General features: G+C 41.2%; 1 protein-coding gene across 4 annotated transcripts in view; it reads left to right on the top strand.

Annotated features, from left to right (window-relative positions):
- ttll7 (tubulin tyrosine ligase-like family, member 7) overlaps window positions 1–26,708 on the top strand; it is a 108,357-nt gene extending 81,649 nt beyond the window's left edge. For 3 of the 4 annotated variants that reach the window (XM_066647460.1, XM_066647462.1, XM_066647466.1), the window contains exons 21-22: window positions 13,951–14,088; window positions 26,602–26,708. In XM_066647460.1, the coding sequence (XP_066503557.1) occupies window positions 13,951–14,086 (136 nt within the window). In that variant the 3' untranslated portion in view covers window positions 14,087–14,088; window positions 26,602–26,708. Of the gene's footprint in view, window positions 1–13,950; window positions 14,089–14,477; window positions 14,553–26,601 lie in introns of those variants that run through there. The other variant, XM_066647461.1, reaches the window with a different exon arrangement.
- Window positions 26,709–27,504: the final 796 nt, after the last annotated feature.

The following is a 27,504-nucleotide window of genomic DNA, read 5'->3' on the forward strand; positions in this document are numbered from 1 at the left end:
AAGGCCAAGAGCAGCTGACTGTTTTCTGTTAGCGTCATGCCGAAACTGTTTCCTAATCTTTACTTCCAACTTGGAAAAGCAGAGTGCCGTGAACATGAGAGAAATACATTCCTCACTTCCATGTTGCTAGGTAATTATTGTCTAAAATGAAACACTGCCTCTGAATTGTTCTACGGCTGACACTTAAAAGCAAACATGCTTTTCAACTTAACATTTACCAAGGCCATGGCAACAAGGAGCGAGCTGTAATTACATGCTCGCACTATTTCTCTCCTTTTTTGATTGATATATCCCATTTGACAGCTTTTCCAGAGAAATCAGGGGCCTGGACTGCCAAAAAATCTCAAACCAAATGAGCTGAACACAGTGCTCATTATGTGGCCCGGCTGCTCTGTTGTTACTCAGCTCCGCCACGGTGGACAGATGGTCACAAACACTGGCCAGGCATTTCCTGGTCACCTGAGTGCTGAGGGCCAACTCCCCTTATGCCGACTTCCTGCTTCCTTCGAGGGTCCTGAGAAGGGTCACGGCGGCCCGATGTGTGGAGGGATCCATACTGGGATATTTGTTATTCCATTTAAGTTCTCCTTCAGCCTGGGAGAAAAGTGGGCCACCAACGTCTTCAAGAGCTTAGGGAACATTGGTTCACCAGGCGCAGATATGAGCTCTGGATTTCAGCGTACACGTTTCAAGAGGCCAGCAAAGCCTGTGAATGTGTGAGGATAGGGATACCATCAGCCGGGCTAGTTTTTTAGATATCAAAGAGGTTTACAGCCGTCCGCTGGCTGGCTTTTAAGGGGATTTCATTGTTCATTCGATACCGCGGGACAAACAGTGACATGTAGAGAACCACCCGGAACATGGTTTTATTACTTCAGGGACAGGACCCTTCTGTTTTCCTCCTGAACCGCGGAGCAGAGATTACTGTGTTACGGGAGTGGTGTGAGATAAGGTTTGAATTATGAAGGGAAATATTTACCCAGCCAGAGCAATATTACTCACTCCTTTTAGCTGGCCCCACATTCGCAAAGGGAAGAGACAATAAAGTGAAGGAGTGCAAGAACTAACTTCATTAGTTGCCAGGGGTAATAAAGCCAACTGAAGATCAGTGAGTGAGATAGCACAGTGTACAAACACTGACTTGAATGCTTCTGACTGTTTCATTGCCGTGTATTTACCGGCATCCTGCTTGAACCATGGCTTCATTTGTCCTTCTGAACAGGTATGTCCAAAATGCCAATAGAATTGGTTGTAGATTGCTAAATAATAATCCTTTGGGGAAGAGATTTTATCTAGGATCACTGCTGTGAAATATCGGGATAGGCCGTGATGGCATGTGATAAAATATAGAAATGCCTCCCAGCAATAGCAAAGTGCTTGTCTTTCATTGCTAGTACATAGCAAAATTACCTGAGTTAATATAACGCCTACGGTGTTAAAGAGCTCTCTGAGGTACACTACGTAGTTATGCCAGTCTTCAGTGTACACTGTAAGTGTTCATTTAACACAAGTGATTTTAATGTCTATGGCTGTGATGTGGCCCTCAAGACGAGGCTCCAAATTCTTCAAGATTAAAAGTCACGTTCACAGGACAATCTGACAGCACCAGAACGTATTAAAAAGTAACGTACACTGTGTTGGAAACTGTGCCCTGTGCTGTTTGGCAAAAACCTGCCTGAGGTAGTATCCAAAGTCCTTCACTACCCTCTATAATAATGCGCTGTATAGTGAGTAACTTAGGGAATATTGAATAGGGAGCCATTTTACACACAGTGGAAGACAGTTAAAAAACAGTGTAATAATTCAGATTTAAGGTCAGAATTGACCACTTAAAAGCAAGGTAGACGGCAACCTACTGTTCTCACAGTAAAACAAAGTCACCCCTCTCGTTTGTGTTCATTTAAAAGCTCCTCATCATTAAAGATTGAATGGTACCTCTGAATAAGTAACTGACGGTAGCTTTTTCGCGTTTGAGGATTACATTTTTTCTTGCAATTAGCAGTCACCTGAATTTGGAGTCACTTCCACCTTAAGTAATGTAACTAACTGTGAATATAAATCAGTGTTACCCATTTACTGAGCCAGGGCTGTGTATAAGCACCAGGCCTTTTTTTCCACAAACAGACTGGAGAGATCGCTAATGGTGAGGAAACATTCTCTGAATTTTACAAAAAAGTGTATTGGATTAAAATCATAACCATTGCCTTTAAGTTAAATAACCCTCCTGAAGAAAAGCAGGGCTTTCTCTGGGCTTTTCCAGCAGTTGCTCTCAGACTCAGGAATGAGATTAATGGTTTTCTAAACATGATTAATGAGTCTGATTTGTGATGACAGACTCTAAATGACATGTTACAGGTGTACGTCTTCCTCTGCCCCCCACCACTCACCACTCACACCGCCTTCCCCCCTTTCCACAGCTTCCTCTTAACAAAGAGAGAGAAACAGCTGCCTCCCCGCATACCACCTTACCCCCTCAATCAGCTGCGGAGCGCCGGGGCTTCTTTGTATGAGATTATCGCAGGGCCCAACCTTAGACTGTGTTGATAAACATTTGTCAGGCTCACTAGAGCAAAGTTTGTGTTGGGCTTGTTCGTCCCCAAATCCTGCAGCTTACATTGGTCCTTAACGTTCCCTCGAGGCCCCGGTGGAGCTCAAGAAATAGTTAAGCTGTCATCCAGAGATTGGACATGCAATGGCGCACGAGACATTTGGCAAGCAGTTGGCAGGATCCTTGGGAAATATCAAAGAGCCTAAAAAACAACTGCAAATGGGTTTCATGTTACAAAGTACGAACCGACCCGAAATGACAGAAAACATCAAGAGGGAGCTTGAGTTTCCAAAATAATTAAGGAGAAATGTACAGTGTGATCCTTGTTTAAAAAAAACAAAAAAAAAAAACACTGGCATCCTACCTCAATTCCTTAAAGCAAAGGAAAAATATGTATTTTTCAGAGTGGCATGTGTTCGGAAAAACGTCCATCAATAAGCATAAACAGCCTAAGGCTCGAATGTAGCCATTTCGCAACCAGCCTGCGCTCCTTTAGATGACTACTGAAAAATATTGACGGTGGAACAAATTCTCAAATTAATCTTCACATTGTGGTCGAGGAGCACAGCAATTTATAAGCGCCCGCAAAACTGGTTACAAGATCAAACATCGCACTTCAATTGTTGGAGCAGCATTATTCAGTTCAATTAATTCAGCATTAGGCCTTTCGGCAGGCATGGGACCCGAACAGGGAGAAATCCTGTTTTTATTTGCTGTGGATGGTCTGAGCAAGACATCTTAGGACCCTACTGAGTATGATAAAGAGAATAGCAGGGAATGGCTAAAACCACCATTGTGTTTGGAGCCTCCCCTTTGGCTCCCCATTCACTACCTATTGCTCTCCTCCTAGAAATGAAAGAGGGGGGAACAGAGCTGGAGCACAAATCATTCTGTCCCGTAAATGGACCTGACAACCTCTGATATTGCATCAACTCCCCCTGAAGACCGAGGCTGTGGCTAGCCCTGAAAGGCAAGGACACAGGAGCTAGCAACCGCACAGCCCTCAGACTGCTCTCGCTCACAGGAATAACCGACTCTGCCAAGAAGGGAATGTGCAAAGTGACAGGTCAAGGCGAAGCACGGCAGGTTTTAGAAGACCCGCGGTAAAGAATGTGGAGGAATATAAAGGGAAAGAAGAGAGGCTCGGTGCGGCGTTATAGAATCGGAATAAATGAGAGGCCTATTCCGATCACGTAAGAAAAAAAAAGTAGGGCAACTGGTATGGGCCAACAGAAAAGCATAGGGAGGAAGAAAAAAGGCGCAAAGGGAGGAATGTGGGCCTGGAAGGTGCTAACGTGGCTCTTCTCTCTGAGGTCCGGACTGTCATATGTCTGACATGTAGCTCTGACAAAAGGAGAGGCGATCTGTATGCACCGCAGCAGGCCCAAGACCTTGTAGCTGCGTAGCCGCTAACACTGGGGCAGCTAACGCTAGGGCTGTGGGCTCTGAAGCTTGAGAGCAATGGCTGCTTTTATTTTTTGGGGTTGGGGTGTGTGTGTGTGTAAGTGCGTGTGTGTTGATGTAGTACTGGGGCGGACCAGATGGTGGTGGTCTCTGCTCTCGCTCTATAAATCACCCACTCATCTGCCTCTCTCTCTCTCTCTCTCTCTCTCTCTCTCTCGCTCTCTCTCTTGTTATTCATTAAAGCGCCCCGGAATAATAAGTCCCTAAGAAACTGAGGAACATGTGATGAAGCCATAGTTAATAATGTATATATTTTATCCCCTCCCTTTCTCCCTCCTACTCTCTCTCTCTCTTTCTCTGTCTGTCTTTAGCTCTATCCCCCTCCTTCCTTCACTCTTCTTTCCTTGCTGCCTCTGCATGTCCTCCAAAAGCTGTAGTGCTTAGTGAGCCCTCTTAATCTCCCTTTCCTCCTTTCCTGCTCTCTCTCTCTCTCTCTCTCTCTCTTACACACACACTCACACACACACACACACACACACACACACACTCTGTTTCATACAGAGTTGTAGTGAATGAGGTAAACATGCATTAACATATTCCTGTTTTTCTCTGTGCTCCAGCACGAAATGTGCATTACGCTTAGTCAAAGCCTTGATCACGCAGCTTCCTTATACACCACACAGCTCAGAGCGACTGTAATTACACCATTTAACTTACTTTAGCATGACAGGGCTGTCCTGACTCCTACTGTTAACCTTTTCTGAATATACACTATTTCTGGTAAAAGAAAAAAAAATGTCACAAAAAACATGCTAGCATATATATATATATATATATATATATATATCTAAGAAGAAAAGGGTGAAATATAAACAAGACTTTCCAGAAATTTTAAAAATAGTTTAAAAACAGTTTTGAAGAAAATGCCATCTCCAGCCCCCATCAGATAACCCAATAACCCACACTTAAAACATCTTCCACAGACCACCGGAGTCCACTCTCTTGGTCCACTCTCAAATCACTGGTGATTTGTGTCCATTCTTCCGCTGTGAGAAGACAACTCAACACCACGGGTCTGAAAGTAAATGGCAAGACGTATTTACTCAGAAAAGAGCACAAGGAGTTGTCCACATTTGTCATAGGGTTTCTTTTTGCAAAAATTCAACAAAGTTTAAGACTGAACCTTGGAGGTGCGGAAGAATACCAGCGTGGATTTGTTTATGAAAACAACTTACAAATAGAAAATTAGACAAAGGATTTTCATCAGCTCTGCCATGTGAATGGGTCAAAAAAATATATTCCAAATTGGTGTGGTCCTAACACACACACACACACACACACACATATGGCAGTCAGAGTGCTTCCTGCACAGAGCGTCTCTGGCAAGACGAAATGTACAGTTTGAGCTTATGCAGATGTGAAAATCACACACCCTGCCCAGAATTTTAAACACTCTGGTGAAGACAAAAACGGACTGGGAAGGGGAGGAAAAGAGAGAGAGAGAGAGAGAGTGAGGATAGAAAGAGAAAGGAGAAAAAGTGTTCAGTGTCTCAGCCTCCTCTAATTTCTTTTCCATTTTAGCTGATGAAATGAAATACCAAAACTTTTTGGATATTTTGTTGTTTTCTGTTTCTTTCAGAGGCCGAGCTTTAATCTCCTTATGAGGCCTGTTTGTGTGGAATGTAGATTTAATTTGCAGATCAAATCCACATGCAGTTTTTATTTTTGACGTCGCAACCAAAGACAATCACCTCCTCAAAGCAGCAGCGGCGGCACAGTAAAGCAGTAAGTAGTCGGCTGAGCATATGCCAGACTCGCAGAAGACAGACGCTGTGTACAGTGTAAACACACTGCTGCTTTGAATATTATCAAGCTCATGTCTTTAAGAAGGCCTCTGTTTTAGTAAAGTCGCAGTTTACATTACGACTGGTAAGAGATAACACAGACAGCTTTAAAAGTGGCTGAAAGACAAAGCGTTTGTATGCAGCCTGCTGCACTAGACAGATGCTTTGTGTTTGCATGGGCTGCCGCCAATTTAGAGGTGGGGTGGGTGATATGGTGAAAGATATTCCACATTTTCATGATACACAATTTTTATCATGATGTTTTTATGTGTCTGAGCAGGATCCACCAGAACGTGTTGTTTATTTGTTTTTATCAAGTCAATTAAATCAATAATTAAATAAATTAAACCCAAACAAAAGTAATAAAGAAGCCCCTTGTTGTCAAAAGTAATACAAAGTTAATCACAAAACAAACAAAAAAGTTGACTAAAGGACAGAAGGAAATACACAGACAACTGGGAATAAACAAAACGATGATGTCATAATGGGACAGCCTTTGACAGCCAATCCACTTTTTATATTATTATATTATTTTAATTATGGCCAGATATGCTGTTTTCTCATGACCCATGCAGTTGTACTCCAGATTTAGAGACGACATAGTAAGATTGTGTTGTAATTAATCAGGTTAACAGTAACACATCACATTTCCCAGTTCCACTCCGACCATATTGTTTCCTCACATGCAGCAGACAGAAATGTGCCCCCCCCCTGCTCTTCTTTCCTCTCTCTCTTGTATATGAACACAGCTTGAGGCTTGTCTGAAACAGCAGAGCTGTTGAGTGTGGCTTGAGACGGAGAATGTTGTGTGGTGCACAGCTGTAGATATCGCAGCCATTTGGTACGTGCCAGATGAGGTCTGAAAATTGCATTATTAATTGATCCTGTGTTTATTCCACAGACGCTCCACTGTCCCCCTCCAGTCTAGACTCCTTAATGCTGCTGTCGTGGCCCACTTAAAAACTTTCAATTGACTTTAATCCAGTCAAATGAGCTCTGAAGCCTCACCGCTCTTTTCTTTTCCTTGGTCTTCTTTAAAATGCCAGTTTAGTAGAATTCACTCTCAGTGCCTGGAGAAGAGCGTGGCTTTAGACTTATTACATTAGCTTTAAATTGCCTTAAATTACACACTTCAGTGTAAAACTGTGTAATGTACATGTTAGGCTGATAATTGCTAATGAATCATTTAAAGCAGCCAGGAAGTAATAATATATTGAAATTAAAAGCTTGAGTTTTAAGGTAAAATAATGATTAAAGAGGATTAAATAAGCAGAACATTTAATCAAAGGGATATTTCACAGATTTGTAACATTTTTAACAAAGTTAACATGAATTGTTTTACTGTTTTGGTGATTTATAAATGCAATCCTCAAAGGGACTGTATGTAAATAAAAATAATACAAATTAATGTTTTATTTATTTATTTATTTATTTATTTCTGTACCTGCCTTACACCCAGTGATTCCAGGTAGGCTCCGGACCCACCGCAACCCTGAACTGGATAAGCGCTTACAGTTAATGAATGAATGAAAGGGTGATTTTATATATGAATGCTTTAGAATCATAAACTCTCTACATTCTTCTTGGGAGCTATGTTGCCTTACAACACCCTGAATGTATCCTTCCACCATGAATGTTTTATTTAAAAAAAATGTCTAGGACATTGAGCAATATAACACTTCCGAAGAGCATGATTTGAGGTTTATTAAAAAATAGAGACATCTGGTTCCCATCACTAACACTGTCTCTAATTTTCACATCAAACCACAGTTAATGATTAAGTTAATATTTATTAAAAGAAATTTAATATTTTGTCTTAAAGATGCTCCAAATATATTCTAAATATATTCATTTAAATTGCTTGGGCAGACATTCATTCGCATCTCTCACACACACACACACACACACATATCAGTGCTGGCGGAGCTGTGTGTGTTTCTCTACTGAAAGCAGACCCCTGTGAAACCTGGATGCTGGACGCTGTGCTGGATCACAGACGGTTTGTAGCTGATTCCTCGTGCCGACACAGACCCACTCCAGTCTTAACGCTGATTAGGAATTTTTGCTCCGGCACAAGCAAATTACTTCACATTCTCCTCAACCATCACTTACCAATCTGGAGACTAGCAACAAAGTGCTTGCAAACAATTCTTTTTTTTTTTTTTTCTTCTGAGTGCCAGCGCTTCTGTAAGTGAAATCAAAGATGGAAATGATCTCATTAGTACGATCTGAGCTGTCCTTGGGGATTTCATTTCAGGACAAAAAACATTTTAAGGCATTTCCCTCCTTTTTTGCTCTTGAGAAATTGTCACTATTCCAGTCTTAAAATAAACGGGGGAAAAAGGCATTGCTCCATTTTCTGTTAGAGGCAACTCCTACCTCATTTTCACACTCAGAGCCATTTCAGGAGAATGTCATAGTTCATGCTCAAATATTTATGCTGGCGAGTGACATGACAGGGACAGTGTATGTGGAGTATATTATGTGATCAGTTCCACAGCTGACTGATAATAAAAGTGGTTCAGACATCCTCAGTCTTGGAGATTTACGCTCAGATATTCACAATGTCCCGCACCAAGTTCAGCAAAGTGGAATTTCTCATGGACAACTGTGAAATTTCCCAAACTTCTGAGAGGTTAAGTTTTTGGCAGTTGCCGAGTTGTTCACACGGTTGATTAATTATTCAACATCGCCTTTTCCATTGACTCGACGTGGACAAGGCCAGCTCTATGAGCAGAGTTCATTGAAAGAGAACTATGACTTCTTTAAAAGAGTCTCAATCCCAGTGGGGAATATTACAATAGTATTATTATGTTGACAATGGTTTTATGCAAATGTCTGCACCCATCCATTCCTTAAATAATTCTTCCTTTTGTTTGTGGTTTGTTTGTTTGTCCAATGGTGCTGGGCATGAAGGTGTCATTGCTCTTTATGCTGAGGGCAGTGGAGGAGCATGTACCAGTCGGACCGTGGGTTTCTGGAGTGGAACAGTAACTATTTCTCTGTGGAGGCCTGAGCCATGTCAACGGTGGAGACAATCTCACTCAGTTTCTCTCTCTGTTCCTCAGTTTCTCTGATTTTCCCACGTTTCTCTCTGTGTTTCTGTTTGTTTCTCAGTTTCTCGCTCTTTGACTTTCATTTTTAATATAATTCTTTCAGTTTTTCTGTCTGTATTTCTCTGTTTCTCTCCCAGTTTTGGTCCATTTCTCTCTCACTCTTTCAGTCTCAGCTTCTCAGAGTGCCCTGCAGTTGTTGGAGCCTCTGTGTCAGAGAAGCAGATTTGAAAGTGATGAAACGAGCTTAAAAAACACAAAGGGAAAGCCGAGGTGGTCAGAAAGAGGCGGCTGGTGAGTGTCCTCTCAGTGTTTACCTTTTTCACCACGCTCTAATAGCCAGGAACCCTTCGTTGTGTTGCTGTAATCCTGCTGATTAACACTTGATGACAGTTCGGTGTAACTTTGCTACAGCGAATCCCGGCATGAGGCCTCAGAACTCTGCGCATGCGTCTGCACGTGCGTCTGCGCGCACTCACATCAAACAGCCTCTGCCTGGCAACGGGAGGAGCAGCACTTCTACACCAGCCCAAAAATAGTCCTACTACACCGGTTAAAGAGCGAAAAACACAGAGATCAGAGATATTACACCACGTTTAAAACAGAACAGCAGCACAGTTTACACTGCAGAGTTCACTGGGCAGGAGGAAGCAGCCTCAGTGTAGGGAGCAGTCTTTTAGCCACACACCACACGTCCAGGACCAGTTTAGGAAAAATAAAGGGGGAAAACCAACGTTTTTACTGTGAAAAATATATCCATATACCGCAATATAAACACTTCTGTTACACTTTCCAAGCCATGAATATTATGTCATTTAAGGTCACATATCCTCCACTTCATTCAGTATCAGTATTCAAATATTAAAGAGGAAAATACCAGCAGCTCTGTAGTGACAATAAAATCCATTCAACAGACAAAATAGATACTAAAATAGATCACTGTTATAGTCTTTACACACTTTAAAGCCACATCAGAAGGTTTACACAGCATCATTGCCCCCAGAAATTAATATAAATGATCATAAATATAAAATACATATTTTTATTTTTTGTATTATAATTTCAGTCGAAAATGCATTTTACATTGTGTGTAAATTTAATCTCAAACGGTTCAATTAGAAGTGCTTGGGGAAAAAATGACTGTAATAGAATCATTACATAAAATCCTTACATTGATGTTTACCATTGCATATAAAAATGAAACTAATTTCTTTATATCCCCTCTAATTAATTGGAAACGAGGGAAATATGGCCGTGAATATAAACATGTTGAGGTCACGTGAAAGAGAAAACAGCTCAAAACGTACTGTCCTTTAGATGCTCACATGACCTCGAAAAATCAACACACTGCAACTGGTAAAGGGAAAAGACATGAACAATGCCTGTGTTACACGGACAAGCCATGTTACAGACAACAGACTCCACACAGTACACCACCTTTTACACACTCATCTGGCCCCAGTGTGAGCAGTCAGGTTACACAGGTTCATGGCAAACCCTCATATCTCCAGCATGGTATTTTTTAATATGGTATTTCTTTACAGAATAAGAAAACAACAATAACAACAACAACAACAAAAGACCAAACAAACAAAAAAGAAGTAACAATGGAAGTTAATATAAAATGTTTTTTTTCTAAATAATTTGAGGATTTTAGCTTATTTTAATTAATTTCTTTTGCTCCATTCTTAAGTCTTTGTATTGAATATTGTTTTGTATTCAAAAAGTATAATTATAAAAAAAAAAAAGATTATAATTCCAGGAGCAACAATTTGGAGATAAATGGACTTCAGAAATTCAGTTATTTATATATTTATATATATAGTAATGTACTCATGTAGGAATATCACTGCAAACCTTAAACCTAAAGTAAATGGAACTTTCTTCTGAACAATTTCTATTGCACCATTTCCCATGATTTTTTTAAGAGAATAGATAGAAGTGTTTAGTTTGAGAGGGGGATGATTTGATGATTTGAAAGGGGATGATATTTTAAAGGGGATGCTCTATTGATCTCAATATAATGGATCCTTTAGACCTTGAATATTGACCAGATACAAAAGTTAAAATGGGGATTTTTTTCTGCTTTTATGATGATTATTGCACGAAAGGAGAAGGATTTCTACTGTGACACAAATATAATACACTAGGATTTAAAAACCACGTTATACACACCTTTCACACACTCATACTGCCTCCAAGATTATTACAAATGTTCCATATATAAAAGGGGAATAATAGCTCAATATATATCAGTACCTGTCACTTACACACTCAAATGACCTCCAGTATCAATAGGTTACAGCTCTTAAAGGTTAAATACCTGAATGTAATGTAATTCACTCTTCAGCCTTTAGACATTACTACAACAGATGCCACAAAAATAATTCATCTGTATCTTTGTACTCTACTGTAATTTTACAGGACATAGCAAAAGCATTCTTAACTGTGGAAGTCAATGGACCTTGATTATTGTGAAAGTCGTTTTAAATGATAGCATTTCTATTGTTCTATAATTTTAACATGTGGTATAGTAGAGTTTTTATTTCCTGTAAAAATGTAATAAATAAATTATATATATATATATATATATATATATATATATATATATATATACACACACACTGTGCCCTTCAGACACTTAAATACAGCCATGTTACAGATGCAGATGCTGAACATCAGCACATTGTACTCCACCTTTCACACTTTCACACCACCTCCAATATTATGGCTATGGTCCAGATATATTAGGGGAACATAGCTCAGTTTATGTCAATACCTGCCCTTTCCACTCTGACATGACCCCCAGTATCAATAGGTTACCACTGCCTCAGGCGTAATACCTGAATATGAGCCGCCCTTCAGACACTTTCACCACAGAAAGAGCAGTGACACAAACGGCCCGGTTAATACACCGTCCTTTCAACTCCCTTTAACCTGGAATGTTAACCTCCCGCGGGCCACTGGCTTTCTGACTGAAACACTGCATTATGTTTCTCCTTATGATGGCGAATGCTGGCCACGATGGCGACAGGAGCGAGGCTGGGTCCAGAGGAAATCCACACACAGTCCTCATTCCCAGCGGCCAATCAGGAGGAGCTGCCGGGAGAGGAAAGTTCCGCCTTTCCCGAGGCCTGCCCGAGGCATGTCATTAAGAGGGAATTTGATGCCCCTTACCAGCACTATCAAGTAGACCTACAGTAAAAAAAATAAAATAAATAAATAAAACAAAACCTCATCACTTTCTCAGTGAATCCGCTCGTCCTTCAGCCAACTCTCTGAGTAGAGTCCACGGCGTGGAGAGGAGAGAGAGGCTGTAGCCTTTAGGTGTCACTCTACTTTCAAGAATAAGTCCCTGAATACACAGGGAGACAAAATGGTGTCTTTGCCAGGGCATGCCCCAGCCCCAGCTCTGCTCTGACTCCAGCTCCGCTCCAGCCCACAACAATGACTCGTCTGAAAACTTTCTGCCATCCTTCCAGGAAGACGTATTAATAGCTGCTGCTGGAAGTTGTGGCAAACTCGCAGAAAGTCACTTCTCTGAGCTGGAACTCTGAAGCTCCTCAAAAGATCATTGTGTTGAAAGATTAAATCAATAACCACCGCCTCCTGCTTTTTCATTTGGTTGGTTATGAACAATGGGATTTTATGCTGGGCTCTGCTGCCAGTGCGGCCGGATAAAAGAAGGCCTATGTATTAATAAATAGCTCCCAAAATGAGTTCAGGTAAAATTAAATTAGGATTATGGTCAGGGTTATTTTAGGGTTAGGTTTAGGGTTATGTGCTTTAGCCAAATGCGATCATGAGGTCATCAGGCAGTGTAAATTCAGTATGTATTATTTATACTGTTCCATATATGAATTAATAGAAAAGCTGAATATGTGTTTGCCCTAAACCAGACATGGCCTATCAGCATCAGTCCGTTGTAACTGTTCACAGGAAAATACCTGAATATGGATTTCAGGCGTTTATAAATAGATTTAGCTCCATAACGTCAATGTCATTCATAAACACACACAGGACTTTGAGTATCAATAGGTTACAATTACAATGTATTAAAAATATATACATATATATGTGTGTGTGTGTGTGTGTGTTTGTGTGTGAATATGAGCATCCAGCACGTCTTAATTTCGGGGAATAAGAACAATGAGATTCCAAACTCTGGTGAATCAGAATTAAACAAGGCCTGTGGGCTCTAAAATTATAACAAATTAAAGCCATCCACACTTTTATTGTCCAGTGTGGTGTTCTAAATCCAGCTGCGCTTCCAAAAAACACATGAAAAGGGACTTTTTCTGAATTTTCACAGAACATGTTCAACACCAGAAGAAGAAAGCGTGCGGCTAAATGCTTCCAGATGCGTTCTGTTGCGGCGGCGCATATTTCTATACGAGGCAATAAATGTGGCTTTTGCTTAAATACTTTCTTTTCTGAAACTGTGTTTATAGATGGAAGATTTGAGAGATGTTTTTTAAGTTCTTTCAGATTCATTTTTTTTTTCTTTTTGATGCCCGACTCTGTACTCGGAACTGTTAGATAGCATCGCTGACCGCTCAGGATCCTTGACCAAAGCTGATGTTGCTGTTCCTATGATTTTTATGACGCATATGGAAAGCATTAATAAGGATTTAGTGAGGACAGTGGGTCGCCAAGGAATTGAACAAGGAACAAACAAAGAAAAAAACAAATAAAATATAATCAACAACAGCAAGAAACAAAAGCATGCAGAGAGCTGTTAAAAATCCCAATTTAAAATGAATGGAATTATGCGTATTAAATATAATCACTGCATATGTTTATAGTTTTTAAAAAATGGTGCCTTATTATTGAATAAGCCCAATTTGTAATTTATTATTCCTTAAAATGCACTTGAAAAATGAGTGTTTAGAGAGAAATACAGCACTGAACCGTGAGGTTTATCTCCAGCAACTCTTCATTTATTAGACACGCTAAGAAAAGCTATTTTCTGTGTTTGCATTATTATTATTCATATTATTATTATTACTTGATATACTATACTAGTAATGACAACAATAACATTGTTTTGCTTGAATTCTGCTGTTTGATGAGTGCCTTCTCTGGTCTCAGGTGGTCTCAGTCTGTTCTCAGATTTTCCCAGTGGAGAGTGTGTGGATGAAGATGAGAATGAAGATATATTTGAGGAAGATAAGGATGGGGATGAGGACAAGCACGAGGATGAGGATGAGGATGTGTTTAAAGAAGGAGGTGAATGAAGGTGAGGATGGGGATGATGATGAGGATGATTATTCTCTCTCTCTCTCTCTCTCTCTATCCTCCTACCTTTTATCTTTCCATGATTTTGCAGTCTTCCTCCTGCTTTCACACTCTCTCTCTCTCTCTCATTGTCTCTCTCTCCCTCCCTCTTTCTCTAACACTCTCATTTTATTATTCCCTTCTCACTTCTCTCCCACTCTCTCATCTCTGTCTGCGTGTCTGTCTGTCCATCTGTGTCGTTTCTCTCTCAGGACTGTAAGACAGCACAATAGAGGGTATATGAATATGGATATGAGTGTTGTGCATTAGCATGAATGGGATTTACTATTAAACCCGGCAGACGCATTTGAGAGGTCGTTAATACAATCCGTCTTAAACATTCCTCTACAGCCGTCCAGCACGTTTCAGCTAAACGCAATATTCAGAGAGAGAGAGAGAGAGAGAGTTTTAAAGAGAGGCTTGGGGGTCCATACAGCTGCTTGTATCTGACCTAGATTACCAGTCAACAACAAAATGAGTGGAATAAAGAGAGAGAGAGAGAGAAGACGGATAGAGAGGTGGAGAGTAGAAGAACAAGTTATGGAGAGAGCAAAGGTAAGGGAGAAGAAGTGTAAAAGAGAAACAGTATGAAAGTAGAAAAGAGAAACATTAAAGAGAATGAGAAAGAAAGAACAGAGAGGAAATAGAGACAGAGTGAAGGAAAATACTGCAGAATGAGAGAGAGAGAGGATAGGAGAGGGAGGGAGAGTGAAAATAGAGTGAGAGAGGGAGAGGTAGATGGGTGCGAAGAGTGGAGGAGTGTTGGGTTTCAAATCCAGTTCTTAGACAGTGATGAGTCCAGATGACCTTGAGCTGGTCTCACAGCCATCTGCCACCTCCATCTCCCTGTCAACAAAACCTCCAACCTCGCTGCAACTCTACATTCCAGCTCTCGCAGCACACACACACACACACACAGCACTGAAAAAACACACCAAAGCCGCTCAATGTCCAGAACTCAACTTTGTCTGAGGTTCTTCAGAAGTCCCAGCGGTTCAGTTATTCATCTTTAAGCTCAGCCTGCGTAACTGCACTCTTCAGAACAGTTTCCTGAACGGCTCTCCGAGTGGACGTACAGTTTTAGAAAATTAAAAAAAAAAAACACTTGGTTATATGTCTCTTTAAAAGGTGCTTCACACTTGCACGTCTCACTTCCCAAAATGTTTAGAACATTATTTGGGGGGTTCTCCAGTGGGTTCGGCCTCTAAAATCTAACCTTATCATTTTTTAAAAATGATCTTTGATTAAAACCATGAATTCCTTAAGCTGAGAATATAAATATGAAGTATGCTTGTAATTTCCTTTAGATATTTCTCACTTTTTGCACAGGAAACACTCAGATTCACAACTTTCAATCTATAAACATAATTACATCCCTCCCTCTTCGCTGAGTTAAAGGGAAGTACAGTCATAACTGAATCATATTCAGAGAATATGTTTTTTCTTAAATTACATTAACATTTGTAGTGTTTGCAAAACAGAACTTATCATTGCTGTTTGTGTTTGTTGTTTTTTTTTTAATTCCTTGACCTCAGAAAGTCTCTATGTAACTAAATGCATAATTGCATTTCAGTACTTTCTAATAACTTGACTGAATTGAATATTCAGTACAAAATAATTTAGTGATTAGCCTTCTGTAATTACATTGTAATAATAGTGTATTGTAAATGCATTGTATGAGCTTCATAAACTAATACACATCTCATGTCACCTCTCTATCCTGCTTCTCACCAGGGCTGGAGTGCTTTGTCAGTCTAATTTTATAGAGTGTTACAAAGCCTCATAAATGCATGCACCTCCTCGGAAACTCGCCGTGGCTAATTGCAGAGCATGGCAAACACTTTCTGCTGAAGCCTTCAAATGGTGCTAAAGTAATAATTTAAAAGTCATTTAGGATGTTTCCATCTTGTCTTTGAAAGCATGCGTGGGTCACACGAGCGTCTGCTGAAGTTTTATCTCGACGAAGCGCAGGAGATTGCTGACGTCATGTGAAGTAGAATCCAGCGGTGATGCTGACATCACAATGTCATACCCACAACCCACACTCCAGTGGCAGTTTTGGCACCTTAAGATTTAGCCCAAATTACTTGCAAATTCCAATAAACCTATTGAGTTCACCCCAAAGCTGGCATGCCTAAGGGTTGCTAAGCTGGAGGGCCCGAGCTGGATTGACCCGAGGGGATTTTTTTTCCTCCTTCTATCATAATCTGTTAATTATATCCTGGTCTGCAGAAATATGTGCAAAGCCTCAACTAGACTTTGCATTCCAAAAGAGAGATAAGAACTAAGGGATCAGACTACTTATTAGCACGGTAATCCTCCAAATGAAGTCTCTTGACATTGCTCATGGCAGCTTTGGATGAGCACCTTCAGCTAATAAATCACAGCGGTCAGACTCGGCCCTAAATTGTGGAGCTAATATGGCTGCCAATAAATATATTCCGTCCCAGTGAAAACAGTCAATTAGCTGCAGATGATGCTAATATGTCATTGTAAAACATGGCAATAAGGACACTTACTTAGTCACAGTTCTTCAGATTAATAGAAAGTGCACTTGGTAAGTAATTAGATGAAATTCGGACACCACTGGACACAGCTGCACTGGCTTTATTCAGCAAAGCTGCATAGAAACAAGTACAGATTTGAATTTCCCCTGGGGATCAATAAAGTATCTATCTATCTATCTATCTATCTATCTATCTATGTATCTATCTATCTATCTATCTAATATACAAAAGATTCATCTACTGATTCAAAAAACTTTCGTGGAAGCTGGCAAACATTTGAGTGCAGTTGATGAATCAGCTTCAGTGCGTGGAATCAAACACCAGACAGTGCCTCATTAGCATGTCATTTGCATGAGGTGTGACCTCATTTATACAAATCTTTTGGCTATGAGCCAATGAAAATTGTGAACCAATAACCAATAACAAAACAGGTTTATTTTATTTAAGTAGAGTAGTTAATACAATAATTGAGCACTGTATTATTACAGTGGATTAAATGTTTTGATAGAACTAGCTGCATTTATGGTTCATTTTTGGGCGATATCAGTCGTCAGATTTTATTTCCTGTTTTATTCACTTCTGTTATTCTAAAGGCAGATGCTACTTACACCATATAATAAGTGTAAAAAAACACAACACTATTTACACTACGTATAAAAATAATTAAATTAATAAGTAAACTTAGTACCTGCAGATGGCATTTCCACTCGGTGTAAAAATTAGCACTATGCTAATTGAGAACTTAAACTTGAGAAACACATAGAAATTCAGGGGTAACATTCGTATTAGTAATCGTCATATTTAAGTTTGTCCCCTGTAGACCATTGTTGACTTACTTTCCCTGAGAAAATCATCTTGTGAATCAGATCAGGGCGTCTAAAGAGTTAGTCTGTACTGGGTGAACTGAGTGGTTTCTATACTTAGGCTTAGTGCTCCATAAGACTAAAAATCAGAATCAAAAACATTGTGAAACCCAAAGTGAATTTTTTGGCATTGTTAAAGCGCGAGAACCGAGAGGAGAGCATAAGAGGGAAATAAGCATTGAAGAAACATCATGAGCACTGTCCAGGAAATGTAGAATAAATTCAATGGACAATGCTTCAACGTGCAGCAACAAAGACACAAAACACAAAGCCAATGAGGACCTTTTCACAGCCAGAATGTGGGGCACTCTTATCTGGCAAAAGACACATTATATGAATTTATGCATGTATTTCTGACTGAAGACCAGACGTGTGGCAAAATAAAAGCCCCTGAAACCAACAATGAGCACCCTAAATTATTGCAAACTAGGTCTGAGCATTCCACAAGGTCTCTGGGTGGCAGATGCTTGAACTACACTAGAGACCATGTACGCATACCCTCGACGTCCCACCGTGTCTAAACGAGACAGGCCTTCGGTTCAAAATCCCCTTGATAATATACTAATTCCTGCCTCACCAGTGGGAGCGTGTGCTCGGCTGTATCTGCCCAGATACCACAAAGAAAAAAACAATCCCGTGTAACATTTCTCACTGGATAATTTCCTTAGGAATGAAGTGATAAAGTGACCACAGTATTTGCTGAGTTTAACTACAACAAGCTTCATGTCTCTACAAATAAATTGAACAAAAACTATGTTATTTCACAGAAATCTTGAGGCCTTTCAGAAGGCCTTGAAAGCCCCGAGGGCTTCCCACAGTTCACAACCTATAAAGCCGTTTCTGTTAGTTTTATGGACAGCCGATGCACCCTCCTGAATGAGCGCCTTTGAAAATACTGTGCCATAAAACCATACAGACTCAGGAATAAATGAAGGCAAATCATAGACTGTGAACTACAATCTCAGCCATAAGCTGCCAACTATAGAGCTTCGTGCAGAAGCATTCGCATTCCCCACACTCTGAGAAAACCATCTGCAGACCGCAAACAAATTCTAATACCTCCCCGTCCTCCTCCGCCAATAATTTCCAAACAGCCACGGCTTGTTTTCTTGCCATCTGAAAATGATATGAGAGGGAAGTGTGTTGTCGACCCTGGGCTCTGACTTTGGGAAATTGCTCTGACCTTGTAGTGCTTATAAGAGGAAACAACCTGGCACATACCAAGTAGGAATAGCGGTCAGCTTTGAGGCCGACTCTGGGGGGCTGTGGGGTTGGGTGGGGGGACTCCCCTTTCTGTCTTTCATATACATGTGTAGGGAGCCTCTGGACGATCGGGTTACACTCCTCCGGCGCACGCACAGGAGTGAGACGCTCTTCTTCATTACTTTTCTCGTCTTATGAGAAGTGTCAGCGCGGCTAGCTTCACGTCCGGAGATGCAAAACCGCTCTGGAAGTCCATCAGAGGCAGAAGATCCAGGAGAAGTGGAAGGGGGAATTGAGAAGGAATCAGCTACCTTTGAGTTGGGGAGCAAGGGGTTGGAGGGGGTTGGGGTCTGGGGAGGAGGGGAGGAGGAGAGGGGGTTCCTCTTGGCCTCAGGGTGTGCACGGAGGGTCAGGCAACGCAGCCCCAAGCCCCCAGAACAAACACACTCAGTATGCTGCACAGCCAGCTCGCCAAAGGGGTCACACACCTTTGTGCTCCAATCACACACTCCAGCCCCAGCCACCTCTGACACCCCACTAATAACAATTCCATAAGGGCCTAGATAAAAAGAGAGAGAGAGAGAGGAAGAGAGAAAATAAAGCACAGCTTCAGGAGACTTGGTCCTGCGCATTATTCACTGAAACTGCGCAAAGCAGTGCTGGGGAACCATTTAGATTCAAAACTGAGTTATTAACTCCCACTTTATACTCATTGTCTGTTATAACACATTAATAATACTTTTATAAACCAACTACTGATGATATATTCACTACTACAGATGGATTACTGTAGTTCATATGTAAATACAAGTGTGCCATAAATGATCTAATAGTAAGTCGTCGGAACAAGAGTGTCTCATTCGCTCGGTCGAAGCTAGTGTTAGACGTTCGTTTAACTTGAAATTTTGAGGCAGCCAGATGTTCAAAACATCTGGAGATGTATAAAAAGATATATGGGGGTAGATATAGAGGCAGACAGACAGAATGAAAGACAGAGGAAATACACAAGAAAGTGCAGTGCAGCTGTTTTGCTGAGTTGAAAGCTATGAAGTTATAGAGTGGTAGCATCTTTATAAAATCTCTTTCTACCTGCTACTGCCACTAAATTGGCCTGACATAATGTAAAACAGTGATCCCAAACTTTTCAACAGTGGTGTATAGCAAAGCTGATGTAAAAGCAGTAGAGTGGAGTGCTGGGGATGGGGATAGTGATGGTGGGAAGGATTCGATTGCTTCATTTACTCTCGAATGTGGCTCTTCATACAAAGCGAGCGCAGAGGTATGAGAGACTGAACATCAACAGCTTTTTTCAATTTCAAGCTGAAAAAAAACCAGTGCTGTCCTGCTTTCAGCGCTCGCACATAATCAGCAAATGGAAACAACACGAGAATTAGAGGAACGCATTGATAAAAATCTGAAAAAAAACAAAAAAAAAACAAAGTCAGTCCAAACAAACACAGACAGAAAGGTCCCCACAGCGTCACACAAAATGGCCTCCATTTCACAAGGGGCAACAAACGCTGAGTGAATTGTAGCGTGTTGTGGCGGCTTGGGTATTTTGGCTAAGTGATATCATGTGACCTGTCGGAGAGACTCTGGGATTATTCCTCATCCCTGCAGCCACTCAGTCACAGTGGGGGAGCGACTACATCTCTTTCTCATTTGCCGCAAATAACAGGGGGCACAAAAACTGCCCCAGAGAGCGGCGTCAGGCAACAGGAGCTTTACCTTCATTTTGATTCAACTTCAGCAGACACGTCTTCCCTCATTTCAGATATTACCCAAGTCCCCAAGCCACTGATGCATTCAAACCCCAACCCACCCCCACATTACTCACAGCACAAAGCCGTGTCTTGTCCAGGGTTACGGCCCAAAACAGTAGCCTTTCGCTCACGCCACTAAAGACATTCTGCTCACTGGAAACGCATGAGGCAGGAGTGCTTTATTGGGACATTTCCCGAGCTGAGCTCCAGGAGATTACTCAGTCAGAGAGAGGCAGAGCAGAGTAAAACTGAATAATCAGCCCAGACAGGTGGAGTTTTAACTCTGTGTCAGGAACCAGCCACTGATTTTCTTTACTATTGGATACTGAGTAATAAAATGGATAATATCTTGATAACAATGCAGATGCTGCTCTTCTTGCACGTAAATGAGTAAACCAGTAAAAAGATGACATCGGTGTAGGCATTTTAGCCGAGGGAGGCTGAAATAAAATGGCCAAAGGTGCATAATTATTAATGGAAAAAGGGTAAGACATCCAAAAGCACATTACACGTGTCTAAAAAACCACTTTCAGTGTATGTATAGTGTTTATAAAATATACTTCACCCTTTGCGGATGCATATGATATTTTCTGACACGTACCCAGAGTAAAAAAATCAGCCTTAACACTGCCCCTAAAAAATAACCCTTACTCGACCCTTACCCCTAAATCTTATACTTAAATTGCCCCTAATCCTAAGGCTAACCCTACCCCTAACCATATCCTTACCCTGCCTAACTCTAACCCTAACCGTCCAACCAGGGGAGAGTTTTCTAGGATGTAGTAAAACAGTGCCACCCGTGGAAGGGAGATCACATAGTGATTGTATCATCACAAATCACACCACGCCAGTGTTAGAAATATCCCGCCTGCTCCTTTTCAACATATAAGTTGTAATTTTTGGATCTCCTGTTGCTTGAGGGACTGTGTTACCTTACAACACCCTGCATACCACTCTAGTATGAATGGATTTTAAAAATGATGTTTTTGGCTGAAACGTAATCTCAGAACTGCTGTAAAACAGCGTCTCAGGCATCGGGCCATGTGTTCCTAACCTTTTCATACAATACCTTTCCTGGAGGCATTAAACACTTGGGAACGTCTGGTTCCCATCACCGGCAAGTGTCTCTAGAAGAGACCATTTCACATTACAGCACTGTGGATGACTTACTTAACATAGTCACTAATTCATCATGTATAGCTCTATTTACCTACACAGCCACTAACTCACGGCACTTCATGGCCAGAGCTTGTAAACACTCAGCATTTCTTCTGAAGTCAAGAGTATTAATGAATAGATTGTCTCGCTTTGCTTCAGGAACCACTTCTGCTCTTTTGAGAAGGCTTTGAGAATGGGGAGATGTTGTAGTAATGCTTAATGCTGTGAGGATTTGATTGTGTATACGTGTAAAGTTTACTGTAAAATACTGGCAGCTGTTGTTGCCAGAATTTCACAGTAAACATACCGTGGCAGTGGATATGATACTGCTGTGTACCATACATTTTATATTCAATAACAGCTTTGTTTACAATATAGTAATGTGAAATATATATACACTGTAAAACACCCATATTACTGAAAAGAAAGAAACCAATTAGAATGTAAATACTGTGATGCGAGAAAGGATTGAGACTTAGCCATACTGTGAATAAGCATCTGTTGTGCAGCCACAATTATTTTGAGAAACTGCCACAATTCTGTGCCTGCGTGCAGATATTTTGAACGAGCAAGATTTTGTAGCGTGAAGCAATAGTTTGAAGAAAATGTCTTCTGAAGAACCGCAACAAAGCAGCTTTTCACAGCCACGCGCGAGTAATTAGTTTTTGATTACAAATAAAAAAAGTAAAAATGAATGTGTTGTTGTATTGTATAATATTATTGACTATTTCTGTAATAAACACAGCGCACATGTATTTTACTTTGGAATCATGTTATTATTGAGTACAGATATTAGTGTTTTAGCTGATATATAATTATTTACAATATTTCACTGTTAAAGAAACTGTATTCAAACATTTTAGAGTTTTTAGAGTCTTCTGCTGTCATGGGTTTGCTGAATTTTTAAAATATAATATACATTGTTTTACCTGTTGCTTTGGCAATCCCGCGAGCTCTATAGACAGTAGAAGGTATCAAACTTTTGGACAATCGTGTATCTAACTAACTACTGAACAGTGTAAACAAACAAACTAAACAGAGATAACAATGAAGCCAAAGTGCAGCCTGATCAGCGAAGCTTGATTTTGTGAAATTAAAGCAGGTGTTTTTGCTTCTCGCGCCTTTTAATTGGTATCAACAGGATGCTGTTAGAGAGCAGCAATGGTCATTAAAGGGAGGTCCTGAACCTTGCCAACTGTCCATTAGCCACGTCTGATCCCCTGCCTTTAATAAGGTAATCATTCTGCTGCTGACATTCGCTGTTGTTTTGCCGATGCTTAATTACTTCAGGCTTTTCGCTGCGAGTTTGTTTAGACGCTGCCGGCTGCTGCGCTGTAGTTATCCTCTGCCTGATAATGCCATCCTCAGCCTGATAGCTGGGTGGGATGCTTCGGGGATATTTTTCTCATGTTCATGTTCATGTTCATGTGTGTGTGTTTGTTTGTCCTGCGTGAAAACTTGTTCCATATGTAAGATCAATGAGTGACTGAGAAAGGCAGGGCCTCGTTAGCGGTCAGCTCAGCCTCATTATGACGAAGCAGCGGATTTCTGGACTGTTTGGACTTGCAGAAAACTCGTTGTTTTCAGTTGCCAGTCGGAGCGGTGCAATCATTATCGTGAGAACGCCGCCGAGCTCGGCTCCATTCCAGTTCGGTTCAAATGAAGCAGATGCTGCGTCGACTGTTTAAACCGGCAATTTACAACAAGCAAGCATTATTTACAGGATTTTTCCCTGACATCGTTTCAGCGCCGTACTCACTGTAACAGCCCACCAAAAGAATCCCACTGCAAACAGCAGTGGTCAGTGCAGCCTCGTTATGAGTCTCTCTCTAATTACAGTCATTAACCATATACAGTAAACCTGTCTTATTCATACCAACCAGAAAATACCACCGCGTGAGGAAGTTTAGGAGCCAGATGACTTTTTTTTTGTTGATTCAGTTGGAAATAAGCGAAGATGTTCTCTAGATACCACACATTTAAATACACACAGAGCACAAAGCTGACAAGTGAGCTGCTGATATTAAACAAAATATTTTGAATGACTGTAATAATATGCTTGGGTCGTCTTGCCATGTTAAATTACATTTGATGATGATAATGTTTGTGAGACACTGGAAATGCTAAATATTATTAATAATTTAAAAAATAATAAGAAGAAAAAGCTGAGTAAACAGCTGACGAATCTCAGTTCACTTGTGTTCTCCAGAGAGGATATGTTCACTTCTGTTCTCTTCAAAAACACTGGCAACACATGCCACTTGACCGGAGGGTGTCCAAACTTTTGCACAGGACCCTATAAGTGATTAATGATATGAATAAATAATCACAGTCCTTTTCATGCTTCAGGGAAAGAGTTAAAGTTGCGCGCCGGCTTTGTATAGCTTCCCTTTCGAGACTAATTGAAAGTATTTGCATGTCGGCTCACTAATGAAGGTCTAGTTTTGCGTGTAACATCTAATGTTACACTAATTCAAATAAAAGCTTGGCTTCTGCCTCCGTCCTGACATTTTAGGTGGAGGACACGCCAGTTCTCCTGTATCAAAATGGCCATTACAGGAAGAGAATAACCTAATTAGCTCGGCTAGATCAGATATATCACATTCCTCCTCTCCTCAGAGCGCCAATCAAAGCCCTGCATCTTCTCATCAGATGTATTGTGTCTAATTACACAGACGCTGAGTTGATTCTTCAGGTTTCTACGCAGTCTGTATGCAGGCCACGGACCCGCCATCCACACCATCCTCGACTGCATCCTGTCAGGGAATGGAAACAGTAAAAAAGCTGAGTGTCTCCTGGAATTAACAACTTAAAAACACCGTCAATCTCTGTTCTGTCATGTCGGAGGAGATCGGGACATGAGTGGAATTTGCTGAGGGAATAGCAATCAGGCAATCCCAAAACTCCTGTAAAAGGTCATTTCAATTATACAGACAGACTGTCAGGTGGTCACGGTCCATGTCCAACAGATGAAATAAAAGAAACAGATGAAATAATGACAAAACAGTAAACATGGCCAGCTCCAGTAATTTCATTCCTACTACAGCAGTGTAGGAGTGTGAAAGGCATGGTGATGAAGGCAGAGCAGGGAAATCCATGGGAACTGTTTTCAGACCTCCTCTACGAACCTGAGAAACAATGGGCCTCCTGCTGTGGTTCAGGGCAAACGCATGTTTTCAGAATTTTGGAAATCCTGAAGCCAGGGAAACGTTACTCAACAGTTATAGCAGAGGTATAACTGAGAGTCTCACTTATAACACATACTTCTAGTACACAGTACTCGACCGAGGTGCAGCCATCAACAACAATGTGCAACTTTGTTTCCTTTGGTAATATTCCATAGGGTAAAAAAAATATATATTTTTAAAAAGTGGTGGCTCCTGCCAGACTTCTCAGGGAGGGCAGTTGTTGCTGTAACATCTAAGGAGACTTGTTTAATGGGTAAATTGGGAGATATTTGACACACTGCAGTGTACACACAATGAGGAAACTGACTTCACAATGTCACATACCATTGGACAGTTTTTATTTTTTGGTCACCTCATAGAGTAATACCACCAGTAACCACTACAAGGCTCAACTCAGTACCCTCTTGAATACAGTTCCCTATAATAGTGCGCTGTGTGCTGCGTAACATATGGAATAGGGAGTAGGGTGCCATTTCACACACGTCTTAAGTTACATATGATGAAAACACATCCTGAAACCCACAGAGACTGCAATGTAGCATGTACAGTGCTAAAAGACATATTAATGACACTTAAATATGAGAGTCTATTAGTTCATCTATAAATTTTCATAACAAACAAGGTGCCCATGACTTTAAAAGTTGACACTGGACTCAGGGAGAACACACCAAACTCCTCATTGACAGTCACCCGGAGTGGTACTCAAACCCACAAACCCAGGACCCTGGAGCTGTGTGACAGCGACACTACCTACTGCACCACTGTGCCGCCCTAAACATCAACTTCTCAGTGTTAAAACTGTAAGTCCTGCGTTAAGGGAAAAAGTGGAAAGACTTTACCCGGTCCGTATTTATATATACATCCCCAACATATCTTAACCTGTAATGATGGTTGTGTGGTGCTGCTGCCCATGTTTGAATGATTTTTTCATTACGTAGGCCAGGCCTGTCGAGACCAATGACAGGATGATTTGAGCAACTCGCTTTAATTCCATTTGAGCAGAGACCACATTTGAAAAAAAAAGAAACGAAAAAGAATGTGGAAAACATATGAGACCCACCGCTGGCCGAGAAGCAGCCGCCACAACTCATGAACTCCGCAGCGAGAGGAAGCAATAAAGAAACAGGCCTTGAGACTGACTTGGTCTGCAGTCCGAGAGCGGCGAACTGTGCTGAAATTATCCTTCCACAACAACAACAACGACGGGAAAAAAAGTTCACCTTATCACGCCATAAATCAGGTCGGGGTGGGATTTAAAAAAATGAGGAAAATAATAACAACAAACACGGCGTGTCGTGCTGTGTCTTAACTATCCACACTGTGCCCCCTTCACTGCAGGTGATCAAAAGCATAATAACTTTCAGCCGCTCTCATAGTCACCTAGAGTCACATTCAGAAGCTCTGCAATATGGTTTTTTATTGCGCCTGCTGATTCCATCATTAGCTTAAAAAACATGGGGAACAGGCTTAAGACACGCCGTACGCTCAGGCGATGATCGCCGTGACAACAGTGATGCCTTAGTCAAGACCCCAGCTCCAATCAGAACCGAGTATGGCGAGGCAGCAAATACACAGACAGTAGTTGTTCACTCTCTCTCTCTCTCTCTGTCATTTTCTGTCTCTCCATCTCTCTCTTACCCTTAAATCTGTCTCTTTCACTCTCTCTCCCTACTGCTCATTCTATTTCTGTCGCTCTGTTTCTCAATCTTCCTTTCTACTCATTTTCCTTATGTCTCTATCCTCTGTTTCTTTCTTTCTGCTCTCTCTCTCTCTCTCTCTCTCTCTCTGTGGAGGTCTGCTGGGTTTGGAGTCGGGGCGAGATGGAGATCAGCCAAACAGGGGGAATCAAGCTAGGCTGGAATTACCGCATTAATGGGGAACAGATGGACTTTGGCCCGAGACATGATTGCAGATCTAGTGCGGTCCTGCCGAGACGGAGGGCCGTCCAGTGGTGCTCCGTCAGGGGACTTCCTCATGATTGATACGCTGGTCATTTGGAAGTGATGTCCAGCAGAGCTATGACGATAGCGTCTCCGCTTTTGACAGCCAGAGAACGTTATCTATTTCGCACAGAGAGGTGCTTTATAACAATAAAGAACGACTCCCACTCTCCTCCAGTACAGGAGTCGTCAGCCCCATCCACCTCGGGGCCCTCGTATTTATCACTAGACCCCACGAAGGCCCACAGGAAAATAAAGCATGTGCTTTTTAGGAGAGTTTAAGCTGCAAATTGACCACACTGCTCTGTGCAGAGCTGGGGCAGCGCCTGCGTTACCGCTGCTGAACCTCTGAAAGCATATTACATTCTTATTAAGTCTATTCTTTATTCGAGAAAGTTTATTACAAAGTTAATCATCTCAGTATGGACCGCTTGCTGCTCCTCAGTGTTGGCCCAAGGACCACCAGAGGGGCCAGCGCTTTGCTCACGGTCCAGTGGTTGAGAAACCAGGCTCTAGAACATACTGATGTACATAAAGTTCAAGTGAAGTCAGATAGAAGCACGGCTATTAGAGTAGGATTAGATGGAATTCAGGTACTAGTCCAGAAATAACCAGCACTTTGAGCTCATTCAAAACCAGTTTGGTCTGTTGTAGTTCCCACCCTCAGATTCAGGCTGTGTTTCTGGAGTTTGAATACATTTTGCTGTTTATGTGGAAAAGGAAGGTTACTCATTAATAAAAAGTAAATAAATCAGC

Source organism: Hoplias malabaricus, chromosome 16, assembly GCF_029633855.1.
Source record: "Hoplias malabaricus isolate fHopMal1 chromosome 16, fHopMal1.hap1, whole genome shotgun sequence".
NCBI lineage: Eukaryota > Metazoa > Chordata > Actinopteri > Characiformes > Erythrinidae > Hoplias > Hoplias malabaricus.